A 27,139-nucleotide genomic window follows, 5' to 3' on the forward strand; every position below is an offset into this window, starting at 1 on the left:
ATGTATATCAATCAGTTTCTTTTTCTTTTATTTTGCATAACAATTAAAGATAAAATTACATGAAAAAAGAACTTACAATAATCCAAAAGAGAAAAAATAGAACTTCCCAAAAGAAAGAAACAATCAAAAGCTTCTTCATGATCATCATATCAAATTGATTATATCAATCATAAACCCATTTATATCTTGGTTCATCCCCAAAATGGATCACGGAATTTTGGATCTTATTCCTAATACGCATCGCCGCAAGCTCATCTTGAGCTACCATCAACGACTGCATCCTTAAAGCTTCTGAACTCTCTTCTCCTTCTCTTTTCTTTGGCTTATGAACTTCATAAACCGGACAAGAATGCACATGTGTTCCATAATCACATTCTTTGCAATAATAAACCCAAAGATTCTCCGACATAGTTTCTTCACAAAGGTCACACATGAACGTTGTACCGTCCTCACGACCTTTACACGGTGTGTTGTAAATCAGAGTGAGTGAATGTTCGTGATCTTCACGCTTCACGGTCTCAGGGATAAAGGCACATCCGACATGAACATCGTATTGACATTCAGAACAGTTGTAAGCGAATCCGGATCCGTACTCACCGCATGCGTCGCACGTGTAAGGCTGACCATACGGTGAGGAATGAAGCAAGGTTAAAGGGTGGTCAGGGTGAGACTTGTGATTGATTTCACGGGGTAGGTCGAAACATGACTTGTGCAAGAAGTAATCGCATTCTGACTTTGTACACTTGAAAGCTAGTCCGGTTAGCTCAAGCTCGCATCCTGAGCAGATGATCTCATCTTCCCCTCGGGCTTTGAAGACACAAAGCGGATGGTTGTGACTCGGGTGCCTCACCGATGGGCGATTAACAGGTTTTTCTGAAGCCATTGTTCCTCACTGTCAAGATTTGGTTATTTAAGTGGAAAAAGAGTTTAAAGACAACAAATACCGAACTATGTAGAGGACTTGTGGTTTTGGTTATTCACCTAGTTACAGTTTAATATATAGAATAGAAGAAGTCCACGGTCGACATTAAAGTAGCAAAATTTAGACACGGAACTTTTGTTAGATTGATGTGATTTGGAATCTCCGATATAGGCAATCGTTAGGAAGTAGTGACAAAACACTAGTCTTCATCAATAATTGAGCGTCCCATATTGATCCAAGTGGGTAACGACTTGTTTAAACAATCTGACCGTTGACTTAGGATCCACTGTACACATTCACACGGTAGAAAAAATGACTACCACAAAAAAAAAAGTCTTCCAACAAATCAAATCCATTCGTTTGTATTCAAAAAAGGATTTGAACATAGGAAAGTGTTATTTTTTCTTGTGAAAGAAACAAAAGTTATATTATCATTTCTCACATAACCTCTACATTGTTTGGGAGGGATAAGTTTTCATGTCAATCCACCTCATACATGTTATCTAAAACTGATGATGTATAGACCAAATATTAAGAATTTTCTAATTAGAAAAAAAATATATTCTTAAAATTCAGCAGAATACAATTACGTGGTCAACAAATGAACCTCCATATAATACAAATATATAGATCATAATAATTTGACATACAATATAATCGTCGTCGACTGGAAAGTGTTTGATGGACAACTCTCAATAATTTTCAAGATCATCACTCTTCTTCATGTATATATATATAACTTGTTTATTAAGCCAATATATAATATATCAGCTTGTTATTCTACGATTTCTTGTAACAATTTAAAGATAAACTTACATGAAAAAAATTACTTACTTAACATATCACACCGAAAAACGAAATTTCCAAAGGAAAGAACAATCACAAGCTTCATCATTGTATCAAATTGATCACTCGTTTATTCGATCACCAATAATATCTCCGCTTTGGACTATCCCATAAATCGAGTATAGCATTATTAGTGTCGTTTCTAATACGTGCCTCGAGCTGCAACGCCGCCATCTCATCTTGAGCCTTCATCAGCGACTTCATCCTTGTAACCGCAGAGCTCGCTTCTCCTTCTTCCCCACCTCCTACTCTTTTCTTTGGCTCATCATCTTCATACACCGCGCAAGAATGTACATGTGTCCCATAATCACACTCTTTGCAGTAATAAACCCAAAGATTCTCTGACATATCTTCTTCACAAACATCACATATGAACTTAGCACCGTCCTCACGACCTTTGCATGGTGTGTTGTAGAGAAGTGTGAGTGGGTGTTCGTGATCTTCCCGCTCCACGGTCTCAGGGATAAAAGCACATCCGACATGAACATCATATTGACATTCAGAACAATTGTAAGTGAATCCAGATCCGTACTCACCGCATGCGTCGCACGTGTAAGACTGACCATATGGTGGGGAATGAAGCAGGGTCAAAGAGTGGTTTGGGTGTGACTTGTGATTGGTTTCACGAGGTAGGTCGAAACATGACTTGTGCAAGAAGTAATCACAATCTGACTTCATGCACTTGAATGCTTGTCCGGTTAACTCTAGCTCGCAGCCAGAGCAGACGACCTCATCTTTGTCTCGAGCTTTAAAGACACGCAGCGGATGGTTGTGACTCGGGTGCCTTACGGATGGGCGATTAACAGGTTTTCTTGAAGCCATTGTGTCTGAATTTGGTTAAGAAAGCATTTAGTTACTATAAATAGCAAAAAATATAGATGACTTGTGATTCCATTTTCGGCTAAATAATTGTCAGGTTGGTTTTCATTATTCACCAAGTTGTTAGTTAAATATATAGAAAACGGTTGACATTAGAGTTGCATAATTTTAGACACGAAACTATCACCAGAGATAAGATTTAAAAATCTCCATTTTTGGTGATTGTTAGGAAATAGTGACAAATAATATAATTCATCAATAATTGAGCTTCCCATATATAATTCAAATGGGTTACGACTTGATCATCAAAGAATATAACCATTGACTTTCGAAGTCGTCGCCTAAAGAGTCCTCGACTCAAAGCGTAGGATCCACATCACATGGTAACAAATGAGTACCACACAAAAAAGTCTTCCAAACAAATCAATCCCAAGCCATTGATTTATATATTCATACCAAATTACAAATAGCAATTTAAAACTTGCAAAATCTCATTAAACCAGTAGAGTAAGAATATATTTTGTGCAGCAAACAAAAACAAAACAATGGGAAGGCCAAAACCAGAGGACTCAATTCGACATTTCAGTCATCCACATCCATTGTTCCACTCATCTCTCAATCCTCCAGACCAATCTTCTTCTTCTTTTTGTTGCGTGGTTTGCAAGCTAAAACTCCTAAATCTTCCTTCATACTCATGCAAACCTTGTAATTTCCGCATCCACCGAAAATGTTCCGAGTTACCTCAAAAAATCAGACACCCTTTCGACAAAAACCATCTCCTCTCTCTAATCCCCTCTCCCAAATACCAAGAAGGGCTATTCCGCTGCGACGCGTGTGGAAAAGACGGTGATGGATTCGCTTACCACTGCGGAGATTGTGGAATCGATCTTCACACGGTTTGTGCCAACATGCCTTCTCGAGTCACCCACCAATCTCACCCTCACCACCAACTTTCTTTAACTTTTTCCATGCCATCGGGAGGACCGGGATCCGCTGCGGCATCTAGCTTCAGCTGTTGCGTGTGCCGTGGTCTAGGGTCTAACTCGTGGCTCTATAGCTGCAGAGAGTGTGGTGGATTCGATGCTCATTTGTTGTGTGCTAGAAGAAAATTTGCTACTCCAACAAATTTGGTCCAACATGTTCATCAAAACCGGATGCAACCGCAGTTTATTGGCACGACGCCGTTTGTTAATGTTCCTAGTCCGGTTATTAATAATCCGTATCCTTTGGTGTTGCCGACGATTACGAGTCCTATGATTAGACCGATGATTAATGAGATGATTAATAATCTTGTAACCAATACGCCACAAAATCCAAGCCAAGTCTCTCAGCTTCATGAATTGCTCGGACCATTGGGAATGGGCAGTGGTGGACCGGTTGATGGATCCGGTTCATCTTCGTCTTCTGGTTTTCTCGGGTTTGATCCGTCGGTCTTCTCATCAGTTGACCCGTCGGTGTTTGCTGGATTTGACCCTTCTTTGCTTTCCACTTTGTTCTCCGGACTTGATTTCTTCTCCTAAAGTTTTTGAGTAAATATATGCACTTTGCTTTTGATCGACTTTTATTTATTGCGTTTGTAGTAATTAGTAAACCATAATTACTCAATGTTGTGTGGTTACTTAATGGGACTTATAGACTTCAGATAATTTAAATTTTCTCCCTGTTAGGTTTATCCATATGGTCGGAGACATTTTTATAATAATATCAGCAGCAATTAGTTTAAAACAAAAAAAAATGATAAAAGAGATGCGACGGAATAATGCCTAAAAGCAATGAAAGTATGGTAAAGAGAAACAATGAAGCGTAAGGACAACATTATATGTAAACATTACTGATTATTATTCGGTGATATTTTTTTTAATAAAGAAGATCGTATTAACTTAGATTGTTAAAAAAAAAAAAACTTAAATTGTAGACCCAAATAATCTTTATAGATCAAAGATATAAAAATTGATGATGTTATTAATTTTTTTTTTAATGTTTTAAATTTTCATCATCCATTTTCATACTTTTGACGAGTCCAATTAATAACATACGACAATACTAAATTAGTGATTTTTAATAATTTTATCATCAAAGGTGTAAAAAAATTGATGATACTACTAAATTAGCGATGTAAAAACAAATTAATAATACTTTTAAACTAGTGATAAACTGATAATAAGGGCCGGGATTTGATTGTTTTTATGAATTTGTGTTTGCGTTAGCGTTTAATAGTCAAGATATGTTAATTAATCATGTTTAATTTAAATAAATATATAATGGTTGGTCAAGCTCATGCCAAGAAAAATATATTTTCTAATTACTATTTTTTTATAATTTGTTTCCTTACACCATAAATCAAACATTTAACTGACGCAACCACAAACCTTAAACATTTGGAAGACAATCATGTCCTAAGTCAGAGATTAAAAGTTTTTAGTTTAAACCTACTTCGTCTATCGGTGTCTCTCTCTTTCTCTCTCTCTCGCCACCGATCATCATGGTCACCACCGCCCTCGAAATCTACGTCATCCGCTGCTTCTTTTGATCTCTAGCTCTCTCCAAAGGTCTCTTCTTTCTCTTCAAACTTCATATATGTCTCTGTTTTCTTCGATTGTCCGATCAATTATCTGTTTCGTGAAATCATTTTGTTTGAATTTCGATAGGAAATTAGTTCAAAGTTGATTCCTTTTTTGATTTTTGTTGTTGAGTCTATTACAGATGCATGCGTTGCTTGATTTCGGGATTTGGGGAAGTTCCAATTCATTCGATTGAAAAAGGCTCAGCCTTTTTTGATTTTGGAAGAATTGGTGGTGGGATCTATCATCTATGGATCGGAAACGTTGAGATTGATTTGCAGAGAGACGTTTCTGGGTTTGATTGATCTGTGCCTATATTGTCAAGTTTGGTGTTCTTTGAGCTCTGATGACGAGTAGTGTTCAAGGAGAGACAATGGATCTTGATTTGAATCAAGAGCCATCTTCTGATTCCGAGTCTCCGGGTGGTTTGATGACGGAGCTTTCTCCATGGTTAAATGAGCTTGAATCTGCTCAAGAGCGGATTCAAGAACGCATAAGACAGCTTGAAGCAATAGTTTCAAGAATCAGGGAACGAGAAATAACTACAACTACGACACCGGCTTTGGTGTCGCTTAACGAACATAGAGATTCAACTGCAGGAGTTATACATGAGCGTTCTCGTGAGAGATTGGTCGAAAACGGCGAAAACAAGACTTATTTGATAGCAAAGGCATTGAACATGGAGAAAACAAGTTCTGTTCCTGGTGGGTTCTTTGACTGCAACATATGTTTAGAGAAAGCTGAAGATCCGATTTTGACTTGTTGTGGTCATTTGTTCTGCTGGGGTTGCTTCTATCAGTTGCCTTTGATTTATTTAAACATAAAGGAATGTCCTGTTTGCGATGGGGAAGTGACTGACACCGAGGTGATCCCGATATATGGTAATGGAGATGATTGTGATGGTACTAAACCCAAGTTAGAAACTTGTGGTATTAGTCTACCTCCAAGGCCTAATGCTAAAAGAGTGGAAAGTGTTCGTCAAAAGATCATAAACCGGGCGATTCCGTTCCCTGGGCACGACGAAACAATCGAACATATTAGAAGAACTATTGATTCCATAGGACTACAAGCATTAGCTCAAGGCGATGAGTTTGGTTTGACAAACATAATAAACAATGGTGGGCAACAACAACAACATCATCATCATCATCATCATCCGCCTTTTGGACCTTTGAGGTTAATGACACCATATGCTGCTTTCCCAGGTCTTGTAGTTGATACCTCAGACATACCGCCTTTTGATGATGATGCTTTCGATGTTGATAGTTTTGGTGACACAACTAGTTTGAGAAGAAACCGTCGAAGACCTTCACCAGCCGTACGAGCTTCTTATCAGAGAAACCGAACTAACAATGCTTCTCAGACGATTTCGTTCAGGCTCGGTTCTTCAGCTTCATCAGCACCTAGAGAGTTTGCTGTTCCGAGCTCCTCCATTACGACGAGAAGCCAAACTGTAAATCCTACTGAAGTGGTTACTTTGGGTACATCCGCTTCATCGTCTAGGAGAAGAACAGAAGATGTAAACAATGGACCTCGGACCAGGTCTAGAAGGAGGCTGAGGTAACTGTAAAATCGTCGCCGGAATCTTGACACTTCGTCTGATTTTCGATTATTGCTGAATCTCCATCATTACTAAAACCTCATTAGACTCTGTCTTCTCTGAATATGGCTGGATGTATGTATGCACATTATATGTGTCCTTGTAATCTCTGCTAGTCTCTTAAACTTTGGATATAATAGCTTTGTTTTTTTGGGAAAATAATTTATTTAACTTAATTTCTTGAAGTGTTTGATTTCAAGTTCAAAAATTCAAGATTCAGATTAAATTTATGGGGTAGATTATTAGCACTTCAGCAGGAAAAAAAAAACATTATAAGGGTAAATTCGCAATTTAGCATCAAATCCCGTAGCTTCGATTGAGACATGACGCTTTTTACCCCAAAAACTGAAAAACGGCAAGTAGTTATTTTTGTCACGCTTTTCTCGTTAAAAGTCATCGGCGATTGCTAATTCTCAGTTGTTATCGCCGCCATTGAGTTCTCTCGCCGGCGATAATGATCTACGTTGGTGGAGTGCCATTTGAAGATGAGAATCGCTCATCTTCTTTTTCTTCTTCATCGCAGGTAAATTTCTTTTTCTTCGTCTCTCACGAATCTCTATTTAATGGTTTAACTAGGATTTTGCTTGTATGTTTGTAATGTGTTCTAGATCGTTTAGTGTTAAACTAGAGTTGTTTGAATAATACTTTGTGTTATTGAACTATGAACAAGTTACATTGTATTTATACACACGATCTAGACCTAATTGATAATGTAAATATAACATATCGATCGTCTTAGATAAATGGAAATATAACTAAATCCTTGTTTTACTAGGATTTCCTAATACTCCCCCTCAAGTTGGAGTGTGTACATCCAAAACTCCCAACTTGGACAAAAGATATTCAAACTGTGGTCGAGGAAGAGCTTTAGTGAGAATGTCAGCAGGCTGTTCCTTCGTACCAATATGAACTGTAGTAATAAGGCCATCACGAACAGCATCTCGAACACTATGACAATCCGACTCAATGTGTTTAGTACGTTCGTGAAATACCGGATTAGAAGAAATGTGTATGGCTATCACAATATAAACGAATCGGCCGAGAAAATGGTGAACCGAGCTCGTCAAATAACTGAACCATCCATTTAATTTCTCGTAGAGCTGCGGCCATAGATCGATACTCTGATTCAGCGGAAGAGTGTGAGACTGTGTCTTGTTTCTTGGTCTTCCAAGATATCGGAGAACCACCAAGAAGTACTACATAAGCACTTAAAGACCGTCGTGTGAGAGGACACGATTGCCAATCAGCATCACAATATACAGACAATTGTAAATCATTTTCTGCTTGCATAAGTATTCCTTGACCCGGTGACCCTTTTAGAAATCGAACAACACGTAAGGCAGCCTCCCAATGAGCAACATGAGGAGCTTTCATAAACTGTGACAAAAGATGAATTGCGTAACACAAATCAGGACGTGTGTTAGACAAATAAACCAAGCGACCTACCAAACGTCGATATTGAGTTGGATCATCATACAAGAGGCCATCATCGGATGCTAAGTTGTGGTTTCGTTCAATCGGAGTAAGTGCAGGCTTGCAGCCAAGAAGTCCTGTCTCTTTGATTATATCCAAAGCATATTTTCTTTGGGAAATAAAAATTCCTTCTTCAGAGCGAGCTACTTCAATGCCCAAAAAATACTTCAGCTTGCCCATATCTTTCATGTGAAAACGTTCACTCAACTTGGCCTTGAACTTAGTCAACATTGACAAACAATTGCTTGCAATCACTAAATCATCAACATAAATAAGGATCCGAATTTCTATTCCATCACGTGAGTAAGTGAACAAAGAATAGTCGGAATAAGATTGTTCATATGATGTTAAAAGCTTGGGGATTCGTTATTGATCCATTTGTTTCCATTTAACATCGCCTATATTGTCGTTTTGAACCATAAAATTTATCTGTTTGAACTATCAAGGTTCCTCCTGAGATGCGTCCACCTACAATGGAGAAACAGCCTCATCAAGATATATCTGCATATGGGAGAGAGCCTCCTATGAATGTGCATGTATCATCAGCCCCACCGATGGTCGCTCAGGTATTGCTCCAGTATCTGCAACATATTGTGTAGTCAATTTTTAGAAATGAACTTTTCAATCTATTGGAATGTATGTAAGTAAATCACATGAAAATCTTACTGGTGTGGGGATTTGTTTGTTTTTGCAACAAATGCAGATTCCACTCCCTCACACAGATACTGTAATTGGGACATCAGGTTCTAACAAAAGCTACACTAGACTTCTTAGTGGAGCAACAGTAACTAGTCAGGAAACTAGGGGATTACCTTGTGAAATGACTGTTGAGGTTAGCAGAACTGGCTCACAAGTCCAAACTGCTATGGCTGAAGCTGGAGCGCTGGCACCAGCACATGGCTCTGCAATGTCTACCACTATTTCACTAAGCAAGAGGTACATAAAAAATCCCAGACTCGGAATAGATTTCACAAAATTTTACAAGATCAAGGGGAACAAAAAGCTGCGGTTGATAGGTAGAAATGGTTTTATTGAAGAGGTCACAACTAAAGTAGAAAAAAGACATGGAGTTGTTGACATGATTAGCCTTGGATTGGAATAGAAGAATTTTGTGGAAGCTGAGAATTTAGAAATAGGTGATACTATCACGTTTGGCAGTGGTGGGGATTATGTTTTGATTCTTTTGGAAGTTGAGAAGAACCAACAAGTTTGGGAGGATCATGATACGCAGGCTGAAGCCAAGTACCAACAAGTTTGGGAGGATCATGATACGCAGGCTGAAGCCAAGAACCAACAAGTTTGGGAGGATCATGATACGCAGGCTGATCAGGAGAATTTGGGCATTTGGATAGCAAAATCAAGATCTTTGGAGGTTAGTTATATTTGTATTCTTCCCTGATTTAGTGTCTTAGTCCCTGTCTCTAGTCTCTGTATTAATTTCGTATCAGTAACTGTCTTTGTCTCTAACAGGAAACATGTTCCTCACAAAGTGATTCTTAGGATCTAAGTTTCTAACAAACTAACATGGTTGATTCAAAGACAGACACTTTGTGAGGAACATGTTTCCTGTCTAAGCGGAAGCCAAACTGTAAATCCTACTGAAGTGGTTACTTCGAGTACTTCCGCTTCATCTTCTAGGAGAAGAACAGAAGATGTAAACAATGGACCTCGCACGAGGTCTAGAAGGAGGCTGAGGTAAAGGAAAAACCTCGCCGGAATCTTGACTATTGCTCCATCATTACTAAAACCTCATATAACTCTGCTCTCGTCTGAATATGGCTGAATGTATATGTACATTCTATGTGTACTTGTAATTTCTGCTAGCCTCTGAAACTTTGATATCGTAGTTTTGTTTTTTTGGGAAAATAATTTAACTTAATATCTTGAAGTGTTTGATTTTAAGTTCAAAAATTCAAGATTCAGATTTCGAATATTTAGCCAATGTTTCTTAAACTTATGGGGTAGATTATTAGAAGGTAAAAAACATCAAGGGTAGATTCGCAATTTAGCAAGTTCTTGTCTTATGGAAAAACCAAAAACGTCACGCTGTTTTGTCCCACAAACTGAAAACGGAAAGTAATTATTTACTTAGGGTATATATACGCGACTTGTTAATTTAGTAGAAATTTCAAGGCTGTTCTCGTTAAAAGTCATCGGCGATTGCTTCTCATTTGTCATCGCCGCCGTTGAACTCTCTCGCCGGCGATAATGATCTACGTTGGTGGAGTGCCAGTTCGAGATGAGAATAGCTCATCTTCCTTGTCTTCTTCATCTCAGGTAGATTTTATTTCTTCGCCTCTCACAAATCTCCATTTAATTGTTTAACTAGGATTTGCTAATAAGTAACCAAAAGTAATCATTGTTCTGTTTCACAATCTGTTTGAATTTGAAGTAAGCCAAAACTCTAATCACAAAATGGCTAACATATACATCATTTGGTGAACAGAGAAGTAGCTTGCTTCTTGATGTAATGAGTCATCCTGTGATAACGTTAGCTTCTGATTCTTTTAAGAATCTTGAGGAAAAGAATGTTTCTTTTGATGAAAGTGATTCAGAGAGCTCAACAAAAGACAGATATGTTTACATATTCCAAAGAGAATTTGCTGTTGTGAATCCAGCTCTCGTTGATGTATGTTGTTGTTGACTCACAAGTCCCATCTTAAAAGTATCCACTCTAGTATTGTTGGTTCTCTAATGATTTTGCCCATTTGTTTTATTGAATGAGAATTAGTTTGTTGGCACCGATGAAGCAACAACTTGCGTAGGGCTTGTTATCCGCAACAGAAAATCTGGAATGTAAGGATTGATCTTTTATATGCTTATTAAGAGGATGAGGTGCAAAATTTTTATGATCATCTGAAATTGCAGGACGTCTGTTGCGCATATGGATTCGCCAGAGATTGTGGATTTGGGGATAAGCCAGATGTTATCATTGGTTTTAGAGGATGACGTAGATGCCGAGTTAGATGTATTATCACTTCCCTATTTAGATTACCAAGTGTCTTTGAGCTTATGTTAATCATTCAGTATTTTATTCTGAGTACTTTTGAATATGTCCACGGCTTTGTATGCAGGTACATATGGTTGGTGGTTATGAAGATGTAGACATAAAAGTGTGCTCTCTATATTTCTCAGTCTAGTTAGTACTAAGCTGTAGAGTGGTCTTTAGCTGAATGTATTGACTGTTGTGGTCTTTAGCTGAATGTATTGACTGTTATATGCAGAATGCTGATGGTAGTGGTGGTGACTATGCCAAACCAGAGGGTTACTCATTTCCTTTGTGTTGCAAATTAGTAGAAACCTTGCAGAAGAGAAGAGAAAACTTTCACATTCAAACCCTCTTTATTCTTGGGCACAATACCAAGTTGGATGCACAAGCGAACACGTGCCCCATTTTTAATGGATGCCTGGTTAGCCTACTCTCTCACTATTTACCCTTTTTATTGTTTTAGGATGTTAATTAGAAGATGTAGTAGTTGGTTCTTTCCTCCTCACGGATAAGAAAGAACTAGGAGGTCTTTAACTAGACAATAGGATTGCTTGAAAACATTTCATAAATAATCATCGTTACCCTGTTTTGTTGGAAACATTTTATTAGGTGAATACCTCCACCGGTGCAATTTTCCCAGCCAGTTTCGACAGAACATCTAGATGTCCGGATGAGATTGTTAGAAGAATTCGAGTTTCATCATCATTTTTAGATTCTAGCTGGAAGGGAAAGTTACTCGACACATATGACACAAAAACTGATAGATTCATCATTGCACCATGCCGCTGGTAAAAAAACAAAACGCTACTTCTGTGACATTACATATAATCGCATGATCTACCATTATATATTTGTCTTTCTCACGAGATTTAGAAGTAATTACTCTATCCAATACTCCCCATTGCAGTTGCAGTTTCGTAAATCGTGTTTTTGTTTGTAATACACAGGACAATGCGCTTGGTTGAATATGTTTGGGAACTTAATCAGCTTACTGATGAAGAAATCCTCATAAATTGTTCTACGTCACCTTCTGCTGAAGGTCCAGACTTCGTAGACAATTCAAGAAGGTTAGTCATTTTGGAAGCTTCCATTGGATCATAATCTAGGCCACAAACGCAACATGGAAAATTTACATTCTCTTTCTTCTTTTTGTGTTTCAGGATTTGGGAGTATTTACTAAAACATCCAGATTGGAGCAAAACCTTCCCAAAAAGACAACCACGCGTGTTTGAAAGGACTGTCGATGGACACTGGAAAAGATGCTGACTTTCTCTCCCTACCCATCATGACCATTATCCAGAAATCTGGCTAAACGCAACGGTTATTGTATGTATCTACATTTTGAGTAAATTACTCGGACTTGTTTGCACTTGGATCGATTGTATGAAAATATGAAGATACCTATTGGGCCCAATCGGGTCCGGTAGGCCTATATGTTGCGGCCCATGGTTTAGACATTCCAATTTCAAAGCTTAGTCAAATCCAAACCAGACATTCCAATTGATAAAATAATAATACTACACTTAGGCCTTAGCATGATTCGTAAACGAAGTCCGACCTACCTTTCACCAACAACACGACGGAAATAAGGCATTCTGTTTCTAGAAAGTAGAAGAAACCAAAGAGGGCCATTCTTGTAAATATTTTCAAACCTTCTTCCCGAAAGATGTTGAACGAATCCTAACCGGGACAATTTAACATGACATTGAATCTAGCAGCGGATGCGGAGGAGGGATCGCTGTTCCCTGGCCATCACCATTATTTGGCCTAATGGTTGAAAAAGGGGAAGGGTCAAAGGATAAAAAGCAGCGGTTAAAAACTAGGGTTACTTAATCCCTTTGAATTGGTGTAGTCGTATGCTAGTATTAGTAATTTAGTATAGATCTCATTACTTATAGGAAACAAATCTAAACTCGATAGATTGATTTGATTTGAATTTATACGGATTTTATTATACCTTAATCAAAACACACAAGTATTTAAATAAGATGAGAGAAAAAAAGCACGAAAAAATATTAAGCGAGCGAGTTAGACAAGAAAGCAACTATACAAATTTTTAAAAATATTATAAGAGAAAAAAAGAATAAAAATCCCTAAAACTGCGAGCGTTTTTGTTTGTGTGAGAGAAAGGGAGAGACGAGTCTGTATGGAAAAAGGATGAGCAAGGAAGAAGAAGAAGAAGCACGATCTTATAACATGAACGTCGACGATACTAACACCAACAAGTATATTTGCACTGATAATGATTACATCGAAGAACATGAAGATGATAACAACAGTAAGAAGAGCCAAGCACAAACATGGGGCACGTGGGAAGAGCTGTTATTAGCATGCGCCGTTAAACGACACGGATTTGGTGATTGGGATTCCGTCGCTACGGAGGTTCGATCCCGGAGCTCTCTCTCCCACATCCTCGCTTCCGCTAATGATTGTAGGCACAAGTATCGAGATCTCAAGCGTCGATTTCAGGACCAAGCAAAAACCGATGCGGCTGCGACGGCGACGGTGGAAGAAGAAGAAGAAGAGAGAGTCGGTAATAATATCCCTTGGCTTGAACAGCTACGTAACCTTCGTGTAGCTGAGCTCCGTCGTGAAGTTGAGCGATATGATTGTTCGATACTGTACGGAAACAAAGAATCTCTGCTTCTCTCTCTCTCCGTCGGATCTGAGATTTTTTCCGGTTTTGAATTTGTTTTTATTTCTTTTTTTTGTTCTTAGATCGCTTCAATTGAAGGTTAAGAAATTAGAGGAGGAGAGAGAAGTTGGAGAAGAGAAACCAGATCTGGAAGATGAGAGGAAAGGAGAGAGATCGGAGAACGACGGTTCTGAATCCGAGCACCATGGAAAGGCGGTGGTTTCAGCGGTGGAGGAATCTGATCGGGAAAACAGGTCGATGAACGAGTCGAACTCGACAGAAACCGTCGGAGAAGACGAGAGAGTTGGCGGAGATGAACCGAGTCAGACTCGAGATGATGACTCGGGTAATGATAATAATAATCCGGATCCTGATCCGGTTTATAACGATGCGGCGGCGGCGGTGGAGGAGGAGGAAGGATCGGTTAGTAGAGGATCGGAAGCGAGTCACTCAGACGAGTTAGGCGAATCAGGGACGTCGGAAACGAAATGGAAACGGAAACGAAGGAAACAGGGTGGTTCCGGCGACATCAGATCGGCTGAGAGTAAATCACAGCCGTTGATTGGTCTTCTTGATCTGATTCGGTCCCATCCGCGTGGATCTTTGTTCGAACGCCGGCTTCGGAGCCAGGTATGCTAATATCTTTTTTTTTTTTTTTTTTGGTAAGTGGTATGCTAATATCTTTTTTTCCTTCTATTTTTTTATTTAATATTCAATCTTAAATCTTAAATCAAACGCGTTTCTTTTCTCTTTTACGTTTCTTTATTATAAATCGTGAGTGAAAATAAAATCGAACTATTAATTGTTCATACCTAAATACGGATATTATAATTTAATAATATTCCTTCCAAGTGAATTCGTAAAATAAGTATTAGGAAACATAAAAGCGAAATCTTCTTACAAAGTTCTTGTAATCTGTATTCTAGAAATTTTATATTTTGAATAAATACTCTATATTATATATGGAATCTGTTCATTTTCAAATATATTTTTACGTCCATTTTAGAATTTTATTCGACAATTTATGGGAATGTTTAAATATGGAGAGAGAAGGTAACCAACCCACGTTGGTCCAGTTGGTAAAGGGCTCACGGCTGTGAGTTTCCCTTCCTGGGTTTTCGATTCGGGTTGGCCACCTAGCCGCTCCCTTAACGATGGAATAAAGCGTATCCGGGTGCAAGGCTTCGTGGATTAGTCTTTGGGCCTAGAAAGCCTTTGGGATGATCACGGTTATAAAAAAAAAAAAAATATGGAGAGAGAAGGTGAAGAGGGAAAAAAAAAATTTAATTTAACGAACCCACTTTTTTCGTGGTCACCTGTTGTCGTTTTGGTCACTCAATCTAGTCCACGTGGCAGAGTCTTGGTGTAGCATGGCTTTATCGTGTCTTTCCGCTAACTTTTTTTTATTTTGGGCTTTTTTGTTGGTCCTAATGGACCTATATTTGTCACTTACGTTTATAAGTCCATTAACACGCAGGAGGCTAAGGATTACAAGAGCATGATTAAGCAACATTTGGATATTGAGACGATACAGAGAAAGTTGAAGCAAGGATCTTATGATTCTTCAAGCATCACTTTTTACAGAGATCTACAGCTTCTCTTCACAAACGCCATTGTGTTTTTTCCTTTATCTTCCTCAGAATCAATGGCCGCTCACGAACTAAGAGCCATTGTTTCTCAAGAAATAAGGAAAGATACCGGAAAAGCTGGTCCCAGGTTAATAAACCGGGAAGCATCGGGTATGCGTAGTGGCAAAGCGGATGCTGAAACATCAGACTCGTCTCTCTCTAGACAGAAATCTTCGGCTACACTAGTTGTTTGTAAGAAGAGGAGTTCTGTTTCCGCTAAGGCTTCTCCTTCGTCATCAAGCTTTAGCCAAAAAGAGGAGACGAAAGAAGAGACATTATCAGAGGAGAAAGACAACACTGTGACTGGTGTAAGAAGCTCGAGAAGGGCCAACAAAGTGGTTGCTGGTGCTGCAGTTGTAACTAATAATACCAAGACGGGCAAAGGCAAGAACAAACAGAAACAGACAGAGTCGAAAACAAATTCGTTGAATGATAATAGTAGTAAACAAGATACAAGTAAAACAGAGAAGAAAACGGTTTCATCAGATAAGAAGAAGAGTGTGGCTGATTTCTTGAAGAGATTAAAGAAGAACTCTCCGCAAAAAGAAGCTAAAGATCAGAATAAGAGCGGTGGAAATGGTAAGAAAGATAGTAAAACAAAACCAAGAGAACTTCGAAGTAGCAGTGTGGGTAAAACGAAGGCCGAGGTAGAGAATACTCCGGTGAAAAGAGCCCCTGGGAGACCGCAGAAGAAAACAGCAGAGTCAGGAGCAACTACAACCGCATCTGCCTCAGGAAAACGGGGTAGAGATACCGGAAGCACGGGAAAGGACAATAAACAGCCAAAGAAAAGAATCAGAAAATGAGAATTGAAAACACCTTTTGCCCCTTTGGTGTCTTCTCTTAAGAGCACAGGGTACTGTATATCCATAGAGTATGCTTTGGAGTATTTTATCTTAATTCTAACACTAGGGGTCATATTCTCATAGTTATGGTATGGATTAGGGAAAGTGTATTTTTGCTTGCTGGCATCAGTAATATTCATTCCTTCTTTTCTATTATATTTTGCTCATTTCCACCATTTGAGTCCCTAAAAAAGCTCGAGCTACAGTGACAAGATACCGAAACTACTCCATTGAACATATATCCAACAAAACCAAGATCCAGGTCAAGCTAATCTCTAGTGTCAGCAAAAAATTACAGTCAAATACCCAAAAAAAGGGTAACATCAAAGAAGGTGAGACTTTGACCTTCGATCTCTTCTTCACCGGCTCCTCAGGGACCGCACATTGCACTGTGCCTTGGCAAAATTGCTTGATTCAAACATAAGCTACTGACGAAATGCACCTTCTATAGAAAAGAACAGAGAGCGAGAATTTCAGTGAATGTATTTGATCTGAAATTATAAGCATTTCGTCTTTATTTGCTCAAATGGAGGATTATCACTGAGGAAATAGGGCTCGAATATACTAAATGCTTGATATATCAAATTAAAAACTTGCCGTTTTCTCCATCGGAAATATTTCCAAGCTTTGCAATTGCGCCCACAAGTGCATGCTCGTGCTCCTAGATTAAAGTTAATAATAGAGCACTGAAGACTTTTGTATGTATAATCAGAACTATGTACGAAAAGATCATTGTTGTTGTAGCGATCAAACCTCCAAAATTCTCCTAGCCCTTTCAACTTCGTGGGGATCTGGATTGTGTGAACCAAGAACTCTCTCCACCTATCAGATACCATCATCATTTGAGAAATATCCTTAATTATCGTGCTGTAAAACTCGCCTTGTAAACAATTGATACCAACCTCTCTGATTAGGACATTTGTTTGGCGGATTCGTATATTGAGATGTTTCTTTTTCCCAGTTCCATTCTGTGATGTTCTGAAATCCTTTCTGATAGTGTTCTTTGCCAAACCGCTTCCTCGTTGTGGAATACTGTTGGGTCCGGTAGTTCTATTTAGTTCATGACCTTGTCCGTTATAACCATATCGATTACAAACCCCAGGATCCTCTCCTATCCACTCTATATCCCCAGGAGATATCTGTTAAAGAATTTGAGATCTTGGTTAAAAACTAACAAAGAATTGTTGACCAAAGTTTAGAACATTCTACTCATAAGTCTCAGCAGACTACTGATCAAAAAGTAATTACCTCTGAGAGATTAACCCATTCCCATGTCTCATGAGCTGTTGCAATGTCATAAACTAAAGCATGGCGACCCTAAAATTCAAGATTAAAGGAATATTTAAGCAAGTAGAGAAACTTCGTATTTTATAAGAACAGAAACTTTATGCCAATCTTATGAAGCCACACACCTCAACTGGATTATACATGGTAATGACAGCGTCGTAAAATGTATTGTCTTCAGGCCACTTTGTTCTAACTCTTTTGCCAATAAAAGATTCAGGATCGGTTCCGTTTGTGGGTTCACTTGAACTGGTAGGAACAATTGGTAATCTGTTCATGACTTGTCCTCGTGGAGGTTGATCTGAAGGATGGTATGGGACGGGTTTTGTGGAAGACGAACCAGGAAAAACCTAGAAACAGAAGAAACTTGTAAGAAGATATTTTCTGAGTAAAAAACATTCCAATTTTCTGAGTTTTTAACTCACTGGTTTATGCTTTTTGCCCTTGACAATAGGAACAGCTCCCCGTTTGGCTGTGGATGAAGCAAATGGGTGAGTGGGATCAGCTTGAGGATGAAAAGTAGGTGAAGAACTGGCGAATGGTTGAGCAGGAATTGGCTGGTTTGGTTTGTGCTTCTTAATAGAAGCTGGAACAGAAGGGCTTGGCAATGTATCGTGAACCACTTGAGCAGCATTGCGCACACTTGGTTGCATTCCTCCAGATTGTCTCCATTCCCTAATAACCGAAAAACCTTATGTTATTGATAGAAAAAAAGAAAGAAACTTTTCACATGCTGAAACGACTATATTATTGCTCAGATTATAGCTCTCACCTTATCCTTCGTATTGTATCATCTGCGTTAACACGACCTAGAAGTTCTCTATGCTCCTCATTCGATAAACTCAACTCTCTACGTAGCTCAGTGATTACACCTTCTTTTTCCTGAACAAGATACATACATAAAATACATGTCACTATACCTAACAAGAACCTAACACAACAAGAGAAATAAAAGTAGACCAAGATTCATCAAAACTACCCATGAAATAGCATCTCCTTGAGCTTTAAAGGCTCTTAGAACAGAGATATATGCTTCCTTCTCAATCTGGTGAATCTGAGCTTCCATATCAGCAGCAACATCATCATATATCTTTGGATAAGATGGAGGAAGATTCAAAGATCTTCCATTAGCAGCCACACGTCCTCCTCCTCGTGACGGTGGCAGATCATCATCAGTTCCTGAAGACACCACAGGTAAAATCAATCAATGTTGCATCATCAAAATCAAACCTTTGTAATTCAATCATTACCACACATTACATACAAAAGGTTTCAGCTTTAGAACAAACGAGATATGTTTAAGTCAAATTCAGTCTCACTCTCAGCTTAAAACACCAACCCACAAAAAAAAACACAATGTATAACAGTAATCGTACGGAGAAATCCCAAAAGTTGTGTAAAACCCTAATTTCAGCGACTGATAGAGAAGAAGAGAGAACAACGAGCTAAATCTAAACACTTTCGGGAACTAACCACTGCTATCAATTGGTTCGTAGTCCATTTACGAAGCTTTAATCAAGAGACTAATCTCGAAGGTGAAATTGGAGAAGCAAGACGAAGAATCAAGTAGAGCAAAGAACAATTGCGCGAGGTTGATTTCAATTTGACTTAGAAGAAGACTCGATTTTGGTTTGAGCTCAATTTTGTACTTGTCGAGCTTTTAAAAAGAAAGAAGCGACGGATCAAATTCTTGCTCCGGCAACAAATCAGAGCTCCACAACAAGTGATTCAGCTTAGAGATTACAGATTTTGCCGAAAGCTCATTATTTGCCAAAATAAGAACACAGACGATATTTAATTTTTAAAAAAAAAACAAAAACAAAAACAAATTGTTGAGAAATTAAATTAAATTTTCGTAGATTCATTCTCATTAAAGTTATCAAAATATTTACGAGGGAATCAAAACGCCGTCGTTTCATTCCTATCTACGTGTTCTCCTTACAGAGTTGTTTTGTAATGTTGGGTTTTATAACTGAAATTTAAAATAACTAGACACAAAATCCAGACTCTGTGTAAAGCCTTACCCAAGCCCATTAGTTTTATAAGTAGGCCCAACTATTTGTATGATAATTGATAACTACAAAACGGATGTTGTTGCTCAAATATGTTCCAAGTTAAATAGAACTACGTCAACGTAGTGTACGTGGGAAAATTCGTATTCAAACTTGGAAAAAGTGAAATAGCTGACCCAAAAATAGAAAATAGTACGATAAAGAAAGAGTTCAATTTTGATGGATCCTCTAACTCTTTTTTTTATATATATGATTATTTTGTTATTCTTCCAATGTTTCGTTGTAACATTAATTTTAACTCTACGTCTCTACCTAACCCTGCATGCTTATGTCATCACGAGGAAAATCGGTGTCTCCGAAGACGATCAATTCTAAGTAATCGGCATTACACTGTTGATATATGGAACGTTTCTTCGAAAACATTATAATCTACAAGAATCGATACGAATCCAATCAGATTGTAGGAGTTATTCAAAGTCAACTTAATATTCTTGAAACTTGCTATAAAACTTGGTGACGATTTATGCGATTCAAGTTTCAATTTTGTGGAGTTCCTTTTTTGTTTTGTCAACAATTTTGTGGAGTTGCATTTTATAAATTTTGTGATATAAATTGATACACGTACCAGGGACGGTCGAGAATTGGACTAGTGGAGAAATTACGCCCGTGGTTCGAGAGTTTCATACGTATAGAACATCGATATTTACGATCAATTCAATTCATTATTGACCTGAAAATCGACTTCTCAATTTTCACCATTAGATATCTTCCATCTGTTTTCTCAAATATTTATCTCTATTTATATTTAATTTTTCATTATACCACGATCCAAAATCTCCAATAATATACGAATGATTAAGATTTTTTTTTTGGTAAAGCATTTTTTTTTTTGCTAATCAAGTGATTAATATGTGGTTCCTTTATCTTGCTAACTACTCAACTGTCGTGAATCTTTTGATTTTCCGGTCTTCTTCAGTTGTTGTTTTTTTTATTATGTCAAAGTTCTTTAGTTGTTTTAAGTTGATCAAGTTATTAATAGAATTGATTATGATAAATTAATAGCCGAGTCGTCTTATATGCTTTATTGGCAACTGGAATACTAATACTTAAAAGGATAAATTATTTATTTTGGTCGTCAGAATAAATAAATTAGATTTGTATTTTTAACCTCCTCCAGCCTCAGTCTATATGGATGAATAAAGATAAGGGATTCTAGCACATTACCCTATTTACTGAGTGATGATTATTTACATATTCAAGAAGTCAACAAACTTGGCCAAAAACAAGGTCTTTATATATATATATATATATAAAAAAAACAAAGTCTTTTACTCTTTTATAGAGAAAAAAGGAATATATCACCATTCCAATATCATCTTTAGGAAAAAGTTATCTCACCAGGATTACGCAGATTTAAGTTACATAAACACAAAAAAATATGTTACGCGGATTAGTTAGATAGATAGTAGTAAGTGGCTTATTTGCTAGAACAATTGTAAGTATTACCAAAGATTAATTTCTGAAATAAAATATCAAAGTTTGAAAGTTTCTAGTTTTAAGAAGGAGAAAAACAGAAACAGTTTTATCCACAATTCTTAGATCCACACCCTAGTAGCAGCGTAATCTCCCCGACACTGTTTTATTCATTTTTGAGGTCAACATAGGACAATCTAGCTCGTGATCGCAATGCGAAGCAAATATAAAAATAAGTCGAGTCAACAGACGTAGTCACACAGGCAACTAGTTTGACTATGGCATGTAGGGATAATCTGTAAATGAACCATATTAAAGTTAGAATTTTCCTGGTTCCTTCATACGATGTCATTTGCCTATATAAACCTTATCCCATCGTTTCAATCACAACCCATTTCCCATTACATTCATTTCATTTCTTTGTTACTTTTCAGAAAGAATAAAAGATATATAGCTCGGCTTCATTCTTGCAAGATCTTCATTAAGTTGCAAAACCAAAATGATTCAGTAAGTCATAATAACTTAAATGCAAACATATAAATGAACGTAAAAAATAATCTATTAATGGTTTCTAATTTTATATCAGAGGAAAGAAGATTTACGCGGATAAAAGTTCGTTTGGCCGATCCGATTTCCCTGAAGGCTTCTTGTTTGGGACAGCCTCATCGGCTTACCAATACGAAGGGGCTGTTAACGATGCCTCTCGAGGGCTAAGTGTTTGGGATACTTTTGTCCGCAAGCATCCAGGTTTATATCTATCAATCTATCGATACATATTTCTTATGTATTTGTTTAGTATTCATGTAAACTAATTAAAGCTTTAATTCATACGTGCCAGAAAGGAATTGTTACTCTGATGCGGACCAAGCTGTGGAGTTTTATCACCATTACAAGGAAGATATTCAAAGAATGAAAGATATCAATATGGATTCATTCAGATTCTCAATCTCATGGCCTCGGATTCTTCCTCGTAAGTCATAAACCTCAGAACTTTTTTTCTTTATTACCTTTCACCAAACTCATTATGTAAAATTTTAACCTTTTTTATGTATAGATGGAAAGAAAAGTAGAGGAGTGAACAAGGAGGGAATCAAATTTTATAACGACCTCATCGATGAACTCCTAGCTAATAGTATAACATGATCCCTCTCTTGTATATATATATCAAAACATTTGAATCTTTATATGAAATTGTCAATTCGTATGTGTATTCTAATTACCATGATCACACGTAACAGGAATCACTCCTCTCGCGACTTTGTTCCATTGGGACACTCCACAAGCCTTAGAAGATGAATACAATGGTTTTCTAAGCGAAAAAGTTGTGTAAGTAGCTAGATATTAAACATCAGTTATATATATATACCTTTTCTTTAGCGTTAAATGATTTTCAATAAACATCTAACTTTATGCATATACCAATAATCATATTATTGATGCATGCAGTGATGATTTCCGCGACTTCGCCACTATATGTTTTGAGGAATTTGGCGACCGTGTAAAGTATTGGGTGACACTAAATGAGCCGTGGGTTTATAGTATTGGCGGGTATGATACCGGGAGAAAAGCTCCTGGCCGTGCCTCCAAATACATGAACGAAGCAGCTTTGGCTGGTGAATCGGGTCGTGAGGTTTATAATGTTAGTCACAATCTACTCTTGGCTCATGCCGAGGCTGTTGAAGTCTTCAGGGATAACCCAAAGGTACAACAAAAACTGATCTGTTAATAAGTGTTTTTTTTTGTCTATACTCTTTTATCCACGTACGCATGCATAAATCTTTTCTTTTCTTTTCAGATACATTATATACTGGAATTTTAGTAAATTGATCGTTACTAAATTTATTGATATACAATGATACAATGATATTCTGTGTTATAGTGTAAAGATGGGAAAATTGGTATTGCACATTGTCCGGTCTGGTTCGAACCTTATGACTCGAACTGTCCTAAAGATCAAGAAGCGGTCGAGCGTGCCATGGAATTTATGTTTGGCTGGTGAGTGATCGATCTTATATATATAATTGAAACTTATCTTTATTATAACAGTGACTAATAATAATTATGGGGGATTAAATTTTTTTTTGTTTTTTTTTAATAGGCACATGGATCCAACGGTCTATGGAGATTATCCGGAAGTCATGAAAAAGTTGATTGGAAAAAGATTACCGTCGTTTACTGCAGCGCAATCTAAGAAGTTAAAAGGATCTTTTGACTTCGTTGGAGCAAATTATTACAGTGCCTTTTACGTTAAAAATGTTGTTGACGTGGATCCTAATATTCCCGATTGGAGATCTGACGCACACATCGAATGGAAAAGTAAGTTTTTCTTTTTTCTTTTTCCAATATCTTTTGTGGTTTCTTGGCTCACAAGTTTGTTTTGAAACAGAACAAAACAAAGCAGGACAAACTTTGGGTCCTAGAGGTGGTTCAGAATGGGACTTTTTATACCCACAAGGGTTAAGAAAGTTTTTGGTTTATGCCAAAAACAGATACGGAAGCCCTAACTTTATGATAACTGAAAATGGTACAAATTTAATATCTTTATGTGCAACTATTTCAAATTTTATTCACTTATTCGGAGAGTGAAATCATGAAAATTATTAACATTATTTCATATATATTGAAATTGATAGGACATTGCGATTTAGACTATGAGAAGAAAGCAAAACTTTCAAACTTGATGGATCTCCAGAGGACAGAGTACCACAAAATACATCTCCAAAGCATCCACCAAGCCATCAAGTAAGTCACTACTCTATTTAGTTTCTTGACAAACAATAAACATGTGCGGCAACCTAAATATCGACATTGGAAAACAAAAAGGTCTTAACATTCATGTTGTTCTTTTTTCTTTTTAGGGAAGATGGTGTTCAAGTAGAAGGATACTATGCATGGTCATTGCTCGATAATTGCGAATGGAACGCTGGTTATGGAGTTCGATACGGATTGTTCTACGTAGACTACAACAACGGTCTAAAACGTTATCCCAAAATGTCTGCAATGTGGTTCAAAGAGTTTTTGAAGAAAGAAGATATCGAGGATTCGGAGAAGGAAGGCTCGTTGAATTTTGTTGTTAACAAGAAGAGGAAGAGATTCTTAACATCTTCTGGTTCATTTTCCTGCTTTATACCTAAGATGTCTGAATCCTCGAAAGCATTAGAACTCCTTTTCTAAGATCATTTGTTTATTTGATTATTTTTTGTTTGCATGTGAATGTAAAACTTCGAAAAAATGAACTTAAAATAAAGTTATAGACTAATGGCGGTTTTATTTTATTTAATTTAATGTGTTTTGGTCGTTATTAATGATATAATGCAAAACAATTATTTAATAATAACAAAAAATAATAATAATCAATACAATAAAAACACTAGGTTTCTCTCCTGGTCTGACACCTCAGATTTTTCAGCTCTTCTCAGCATGACACATCATTAAAACTTTTACCTAATCAAATTATAACGATTAATACAGCACATCAGTTCTCCGTCCACGTCAGTTTATTTTTTCCTCTTGAAAAACATCACATTTTTTATGCCTAAAACAGAAAAAACGAAAAGAATCGTTTCACACGAGTTAGCTCGCCGCATCTAACCCCAAACACACTTCGATCGGCGACTGAATTGGCGATTATGGAGAACAGTGAATGCCCAGAGCTTGGACTTGTTGGAATTTTGTTGATTTCGCTAGAATATTAACGAGAGCTGCAGTTTTTGTGTTAGATCGGCGGTTGAAGAAGCAATCTGTTTATGGTGCGACTTGATGCGCTTTGATTAACTTAAAATTGAAAAGTCTGAAACCCACTTCGATTTGTCTTGCTAAAGAAAAATAATTTACAATTCAAGTTTATTTATCTTTCTATTTTTCGGTTGAGGTTCTAAATTATATGTATCAGGAAACAAAATGTGATAAACAGAGGAAGTAGATGATGAAAAAACATGGCAAAGACGCAGAGCTTTTAGCTGAATTTTGAGATGTTCAAATATTTAGAGAAAGAAGAACTTGAAAGCTTCACAAATCCCATTTCATTCGGTTAGTGGAGCTCTAGAGATTTATCATCCTAATCATGATGCGTTTCGGGTTCGTATTTTGACCAACGGCAGGGTGTTCGTTACTAAAACGACACAACAAACCCAAGTGTTTTGGGAGTGAATTAGACAAGTAAAACAGATCCTCAAGGTTGTATTGATTGTATTAAACCATTAACCATGCTTCAAAGTTTGTATTGATTTGGGTTTGATTGTTCATTGATTTTGGGTTTTTGGGTTTTCTTAGTCTAGAGTTGTACCACATACTGCGGCGGACCTGATTGAGTAATTTCTTGATACCGAAGCTCAGGAAATTAAGTACCAGATCGCTAGGCTTCAAGGAAGGTTAGTGAATTTGAATGTTGCACACCATGTGTTTGATGGATTGCCCATGTGAAGATGTTTTTATGCTTTGCTTTCTTAAGTGAATCCGTTTGAAATATTGAAACTTGGGTGATTAAAATAGCATATGGGTGAAAAAATTGTTGAATTTAAATATTGCGTGTTTAAATGGTGAAGACGTTTTGGTTCTTTACTTTCTTAAGTGAATCGATTGTCAGAAATGAACTCTTCTCATTTTATAGGTTATATCGTTATCTATTGAGAAGCTTGGAAATGAGCTCTCACATGTGTCAAGAATAACGTTGGAGTCTCTCAAAATCTGGTACGCTGTCCAAATCAGAGGGCTTGGGACTCATATCGTTATCTATTGAGAAGCTTGAAAGCTTGGTGTCTTCTCCACAGCAGAGGAGCTTGGCTTTTTTAGTGCCCTCGCCTAGGTTGCGTTCTTATCTCTAATGGTTTTAGTTGTAGCCATGGTAGTGATCCTGGATGACTTAGCTATTCTAATATTTCATGCAGTTTTTAATGTTTTATTGGTTTTAGTTGCAGTGTTAAAATGCTTTAACGTTAATGTTGAAAAAGGTTGCAATTTTTGTTAATCTCATATGTTTTTTATCAATTTAATTCATGCTACGTAATGGGTTCAAATGCTTTATACTGTTTTGATCAATTAGAAAAAAATGGCTTGGGAAGCCTCTTTATTTAAACTTTAAAGGCATGGATCAATTTCTTTGTCTACCTATTACTTTGTTTGCAAAACACCTAATTATCATGCTATGCGGTATTAGATAAGGGTTGGTGCTTATTTAAGATTAGTGTAACCCATTGACATTACAAATGAACCATAGTTTAGAATGAGTGATGTCTGGGTTTAGAATGAAACAAAAAGTAAAAAGTTTTTTTTTTGAATCATATCTCTTTTTCTTAAGTACAGAGATGTAGTAACAAATTGTGGGATTTATCGACTTATCAATAAATAAATAAAATAACAAATAGTGTGATTTATTACAATTGCAAATGATGTCTAATAAGATGTACTTAATTTATTATATCTTCTGCTTTTTCAAATGTCTAGAGATATGATATTTCTTTATTGTTTAAATTTAAGTTTGGCTACTCTTTTGTTTTGTGTTATCGAAGAAGCAAGATGATAAGCTCAAATTAACATTAAGTTACTCTCTCAAATTAAGAGATCGATTGTAATATATAAGGGTCGAATTTCACAAAGTTTTATAGAACAATGAAGTTGAATACTGTCGTTGAAAATAATCGCTGGTTATGTCGTTAGTTATGTGTTGTTGTCGTTGTTTTAATTGGCAACAAAGAATTAAGCCTTTTACGTCGTTGTGATCAACATCGAGTGACATTACAAAGTTTGCTAGGTAGTATGTGCTTTACGTATTTAAATTACTTGGTTAGCGTTCTTTCTATCAATTTAACTACAAAGTTTGCAATCTATATCTTTTTTTCATTTGTATTTAGTTTACATGCATCATAAAAGAGTTATCTCATTGAAAATATTAACTTTCTGATAAGTGAGTTTATGAACCACAACAATGATAAGTCATGTTTATACATTTACTATTTTTGATTGAATTGTGATTACAAACATTATAATTTAACTATTACAAACAATTAAATATAAATATCAAACAAAAACATTTTAAATAGGTATCTCGCAGCGT

At 36.9% G+C, this 27,139-nt stretch overlaps 9 protein-coding genes and 1 long non-coding RNA gene across 12 annotated transcripts; 7 read left to right on the forward strand and 3 right to left on the reverse strand.

The window, feature by feature from the left end:
* Nucleotides 1–88: 88 nt before the first annotated feature.
* On the reverse strand, nt 89–983 carry LOC110229480. The gene has a single exon (XM_021029781.1). The coding sequence runs from the start codon at nt 881–883 to the stop codon at nt 164–166; it is 720 nt and encodes a 239-aa protein (XP_020885440.1). The 5' UTR covers nt 884–983; the 3' UTR covers nt 89–163.
* Nucleotides 984–1,789: 806 nt separating this feature from the next.
* On the reverse strand, nt 1,790–2,605 carry LOC110229352. The gene has a single exon (XM_021029263.1). It carries the CDS (start codon nt 2,588–2,590, stop codon nt 1,847–1,849), a length of 744 nt encoding a protein of 247 aa, XP_020884922.1. The 5' UTR covers nt 2,591–2,605; the 3' UTR covers nt 1,790–1,846.
* Nucleotides 2,606–3,064: 459 nt separating this feature from the next.
* On the forward strand, nt 3,065–4,259 carry LOC110229330. The gene has a single exon (XM_021029164.1). The coding sequence runs from the start codon at nt 3,133–3,135 to the stop codon at nt 4,105–4,107; it is 975 nt and encodes a 324-aa protein (XP_020884823.1). The 5' UTR covers nt 3,065–3,132; the 3' UTR covers nt 4,108–4,259.
* A 697-nt stretch (nt 4,260–4,956) lies between these two features.
* Nucleotides 4,957–10,102, forward strand: LOC9316176. Of its 2 annotated transcripts, XM_021029161.1 has the most exons (3): nt 4,960–5,136; nt 5,291–6,619; nt 9,828–10,102. In XM_021029161.1, the coding sequence occupies exons 2-3, from the start codon at nt 5,495–5,497 to the stop codon at nt 9,918–9,920; spliced, it is 1,218 nt and encodes a 405-aa protein (XP_020884820.1). In that variant the 5' UTR covers nt 4,960–5,136; nt 5,291–5,494; the 3' UTR covers nt 9,921–10,102. The 2 variants fall into 2 exon arrangements, with proteins under 2 accessions (XP_002880109.1, XP_020884820.1); XM_002880063.2 differs by lacking the exon at nt 9,828–10,102 and having other exon boundaries at nt 4,957–5,136; nt 5,291–6,933.
* Nucleotides 7,028–9,792, forward strand: LOC9316177 (flowering locus K homology domain). Its single transcript, XM_002880064.2, has 3 exons — nt 7,028–7,271; nt 8,668–8,787; nt 8,925–9,792. Exons 1-3 carry the CDS (start codon nt 7,203–7,205, stop codon nt 9,321–9,323), a joined length of 588 nt encoding a protein of 195 aa, XP_002880110.2. The 5' UTR covers nt 7,028–7,202; the 3' UTR covers nt 9,324–9,792.
* A 119-nt stretch (nt 10,103–10,221) lies between the features above and the next one.
* On the forward strand, nt 10,222–12,667 carry LOC9316178 (protein N-terminal asparagine amidohydrolase). Of its 2 annotated transcripts, XM_002880065.2 has the most exons (9): nt 10,222–10,498; nt 10,668–10,850; nt 10,953–11,017; nt 11,090–11,189; nt 11,296–11,334; nt 11,446–11,631; nt 11,820–11,998; nt 12,158–12,277; nt 12,371–12,667. In XM_002880065.2, the coding sequence occupies exons 1-9, from the start codon at nt 10,430–10,432 to the stop codon at nt 12,474–12,476; spliced, it is 1,047 nt and encodes a 348-aa protein (XP_002880111.1). In that variant the 5' UTR covers nt 10,222–10,429; the 3' UTR covers nt 12,477–12,667. The 2 variants fall into 2 exon arrangements, with proteins under 2 accessions (XP_002880111.1, XP_020884821.1); XM_021029162.1 differs by lacking the exon at nt 10,668–10,850 and having other exon boundaries at nt 10,323–10,498.
* Nucleotides 12,668–13,134: 467 nt separating this feature from the next.
* On the forward strand, nt 13,135–16,474 carry LOC9316179 (titin homolog). Its single transcript, XM_021029159.1, has 3 exons — nt 13,135–13,831; nt 13,929–14,475; nt 15,323–16,474. The coding sequence occupies exons 1-3, from the start codon at nt 13,368–13,370 to the stop codon at nt 16,277–16,279; spliced, it is 1,968 nt and encodes a 655-aa protein (XP_020884818.1). The 5' UTR covers nt 13,135–13,367; the 3' UTR covers nt 16,280–16,474.
* A 56-nt stretch (nt 16,475–16,530) lies between these two features.
* Nucleotides 16,531–19,433, reverse strand: LOC9316180 (protein EMSY-LIKE 4). Its single transcript, XM_021029160.1, has 10 exons — nt 19,076–19,433; nt 18,582–18,781; nt 18,375–18,484; nt 18,028–18,277; nt 17,731–17,952; nt 17,567–17,635; nt 17,221–17,457; nt 17,072–17,140; nt 16,916–16,979; nt 16,531–16,763 (listed from the first exon to the last, which is right to left on the reverse strand). The coding sequence occupies exons 1-10, from the start codon at nt 19,101–19,103 to the stop codon at nt 16,744–16,746; spliced, it is 1,269 nt and encodes a 422-aa protein (XP_020884819.1). The 5' UTR covers nt 19,104–19,433; the 3' UTR covers nt 16,531–16,743.
* Nucleotides 19,434–20,991: 1,558 nt separating this feature from the next.
* On the forward strand, nt 20,992–24,346 carry LOC9318029 (beta-glucosidase 27). Its single transcript, XM_002880067.2, has 11 exons — nt 20,992–21,594; nt 21,674–21,834; nt 21,926–22,057; nt 22,142–22,219; nt 22,326–22,413; nt 22,534–22,789; nt 22,967–23,082; nt 23,186–23,403; nt 23,474–23,611; nt 23,721–23,829; nt 23,946–24,346. The coding sequence occupies exons 1-11, from the start codon at nt 21,587–21,589 to the stop codon at nt 24,259–24,261; spliced, it is 1,620 nt and encodes a 539-aa protein (XP_002880113.1). The 5' UTR covers nt 20,992–21,586; the 3' UTR covers nt 24,262–24,346.
* Nucleotides 24,347–24,605: 259 nt separating this feature from the next.
* Nucleotides 24,606–26,053, forward strand: LOC110229338. Its single transcript, XR_002332741.1, has 3 exons — nt 24,606–24,836; nt 24,980–25,457; nt 25,697–26,053. It is a non-coding gene; the product is annotated as an uncharacterized LOC110229338 (long non-coding RNA).
* The last annotated feature ends 1,086 nt before the right edge of the window (nt 26,054–27,139 follow it).

Source organism: Arabidopsis lyrata, assembly GCF_000004255.2.
Source record: "Arabidopsis lyrata subsp. lyrata unplaced genomic scaffold ARALYscaffold_4, whole genome shotgun sequence".
NCBI lineage: Eukaryota > Viridiplantae > Streptophyta > Magnoliopsida > Brassicales > Brassicaceae > Arabidopsis > Arabidopsis lyrata.

Bases quoted from the DNA above. Each gene is read 5' to 3' on its own strand.
- LOC110229480 (XM_021029781.1), bottom strand. From the start codon at position 883: ATGGCTTCAGAAAAACCTGTTAATCGCCCATCGGTGAGGCACCCGAGT.
- LOC9318029 (XM_002880067.2), top strand. The intron at 22,414-22,533 runs GTAAGTAGCTAG...TGATGCATGCAG, and splicing joins TTTCTAAGCGAAAAAGTTGT to TGATGATTTCCGCGACTTCG. The intron at 22,790-22,966 runs GTACAACAAAAA...TCTGTGTTATAG, and splicing joins TCTTCAGGGATAACCCAAAG to TGTAAAGATGGGAAAATTGG.
- LOC9316177 (XM_002880064.2), top strand. From the start codon at position 7,203: ATGATCTACGTTGGTGGAGTGCCATTTGAAGATGAGAATCGCTCATCT. The intron at 7,272-8,667 runs GTAAATTTCTTT...TGAACTATCAAG, and splicing joins CTTTTTCTTCTTCATCGCAG to GTTCCTCCTGAGATGCGTCC. The intron at 8,788-8,924 runs GTATTGCTCCAG...CAACAAATGCAG, and splicing joins CCCCACCGATGGTCGCTCAG to ATTCCACTCCCTCACACAGA.
- LOC9316180 (XM_021029160.1), bottom strand. From the start codon at position 19,103: ATGGACTACGAACCAATTGATAGCAGTG. The intron at 17,953-18,027 runs GTGAGTTAAAAA...TTCTGTTTCTAG, and splicing joins AGGGCAAAAAGCATAAACCA to GTTTTTCCTGGTTCGTCTTC. The intron at 16,980-17,071 runs GTTTGATCGCTA...ACTTTAATCTAG, and splicing joins GGGCTAGGAGAATTTTGGAG to GAGCACGAGCATGCACTTGT.
- LOC110229352 (XM_021029263.1), bottom strand. From the start codon at position 2,590: ATGGCTTCAAGAAAACCTGTTAATCGCCCATCCGTAAGGCACCCGAGT.
- LOC9316179 (XM_021029159.1), top strand. From the start codon at position 13,368: ATGAGCAAGGAAGAAGAAGAAGAAGCACGATCTTATAACATGAACGTC. The intron at 13,832-13,928 runs GTACGGAAACAA...TTTTGTTCTTAG, and splicing joins CGATATGATTGTTCGATACT to ATCGCTTCAATTGAAGGTTA. The intron at 14,476-15,322 runs GTATGCTAATAT...ATTAACACGCAG, and splicing joins AACGCCGGCTTCGGAGCCAG to GAGGCTAAGGATTACAAGAG.
- LOC9316176 (XM_002880063.2), top strand. From the start codon at position 5,495: ATGACGAGTAGTGTTCAAGGAGAGACAATGGATCTTGATTTGAATCAA.
- LOC9316178 (XM_002880065.2), top strand. From the start codon at position 10,430: ATGATCTACGTTGGTGGAGTGCCAGTTCGAGATGAGAATAGCTCATCT. The intron at 11,632-11,819 runs GTTAGCCTACTC...ACATTTTATTAG, and splicing joins CCATTTTTAATGGATGCCTG to GTGAATACCTCCACCGGTGC. The intron at 12,278-12,370 runs GTTAGTCATTTT...TTTGTGTTTCAG, and splicing joins TTCGTAGACAATTCAAGAAG to GATTTGGGAGTATTTACTAA.
- LOC110229330 (XM_021029164.1), top strand. From the start codon at position 3,133: ATGGGAAGGCCAAAACCAGAGGACTCAATTCGACATTTCAGTCATCCA.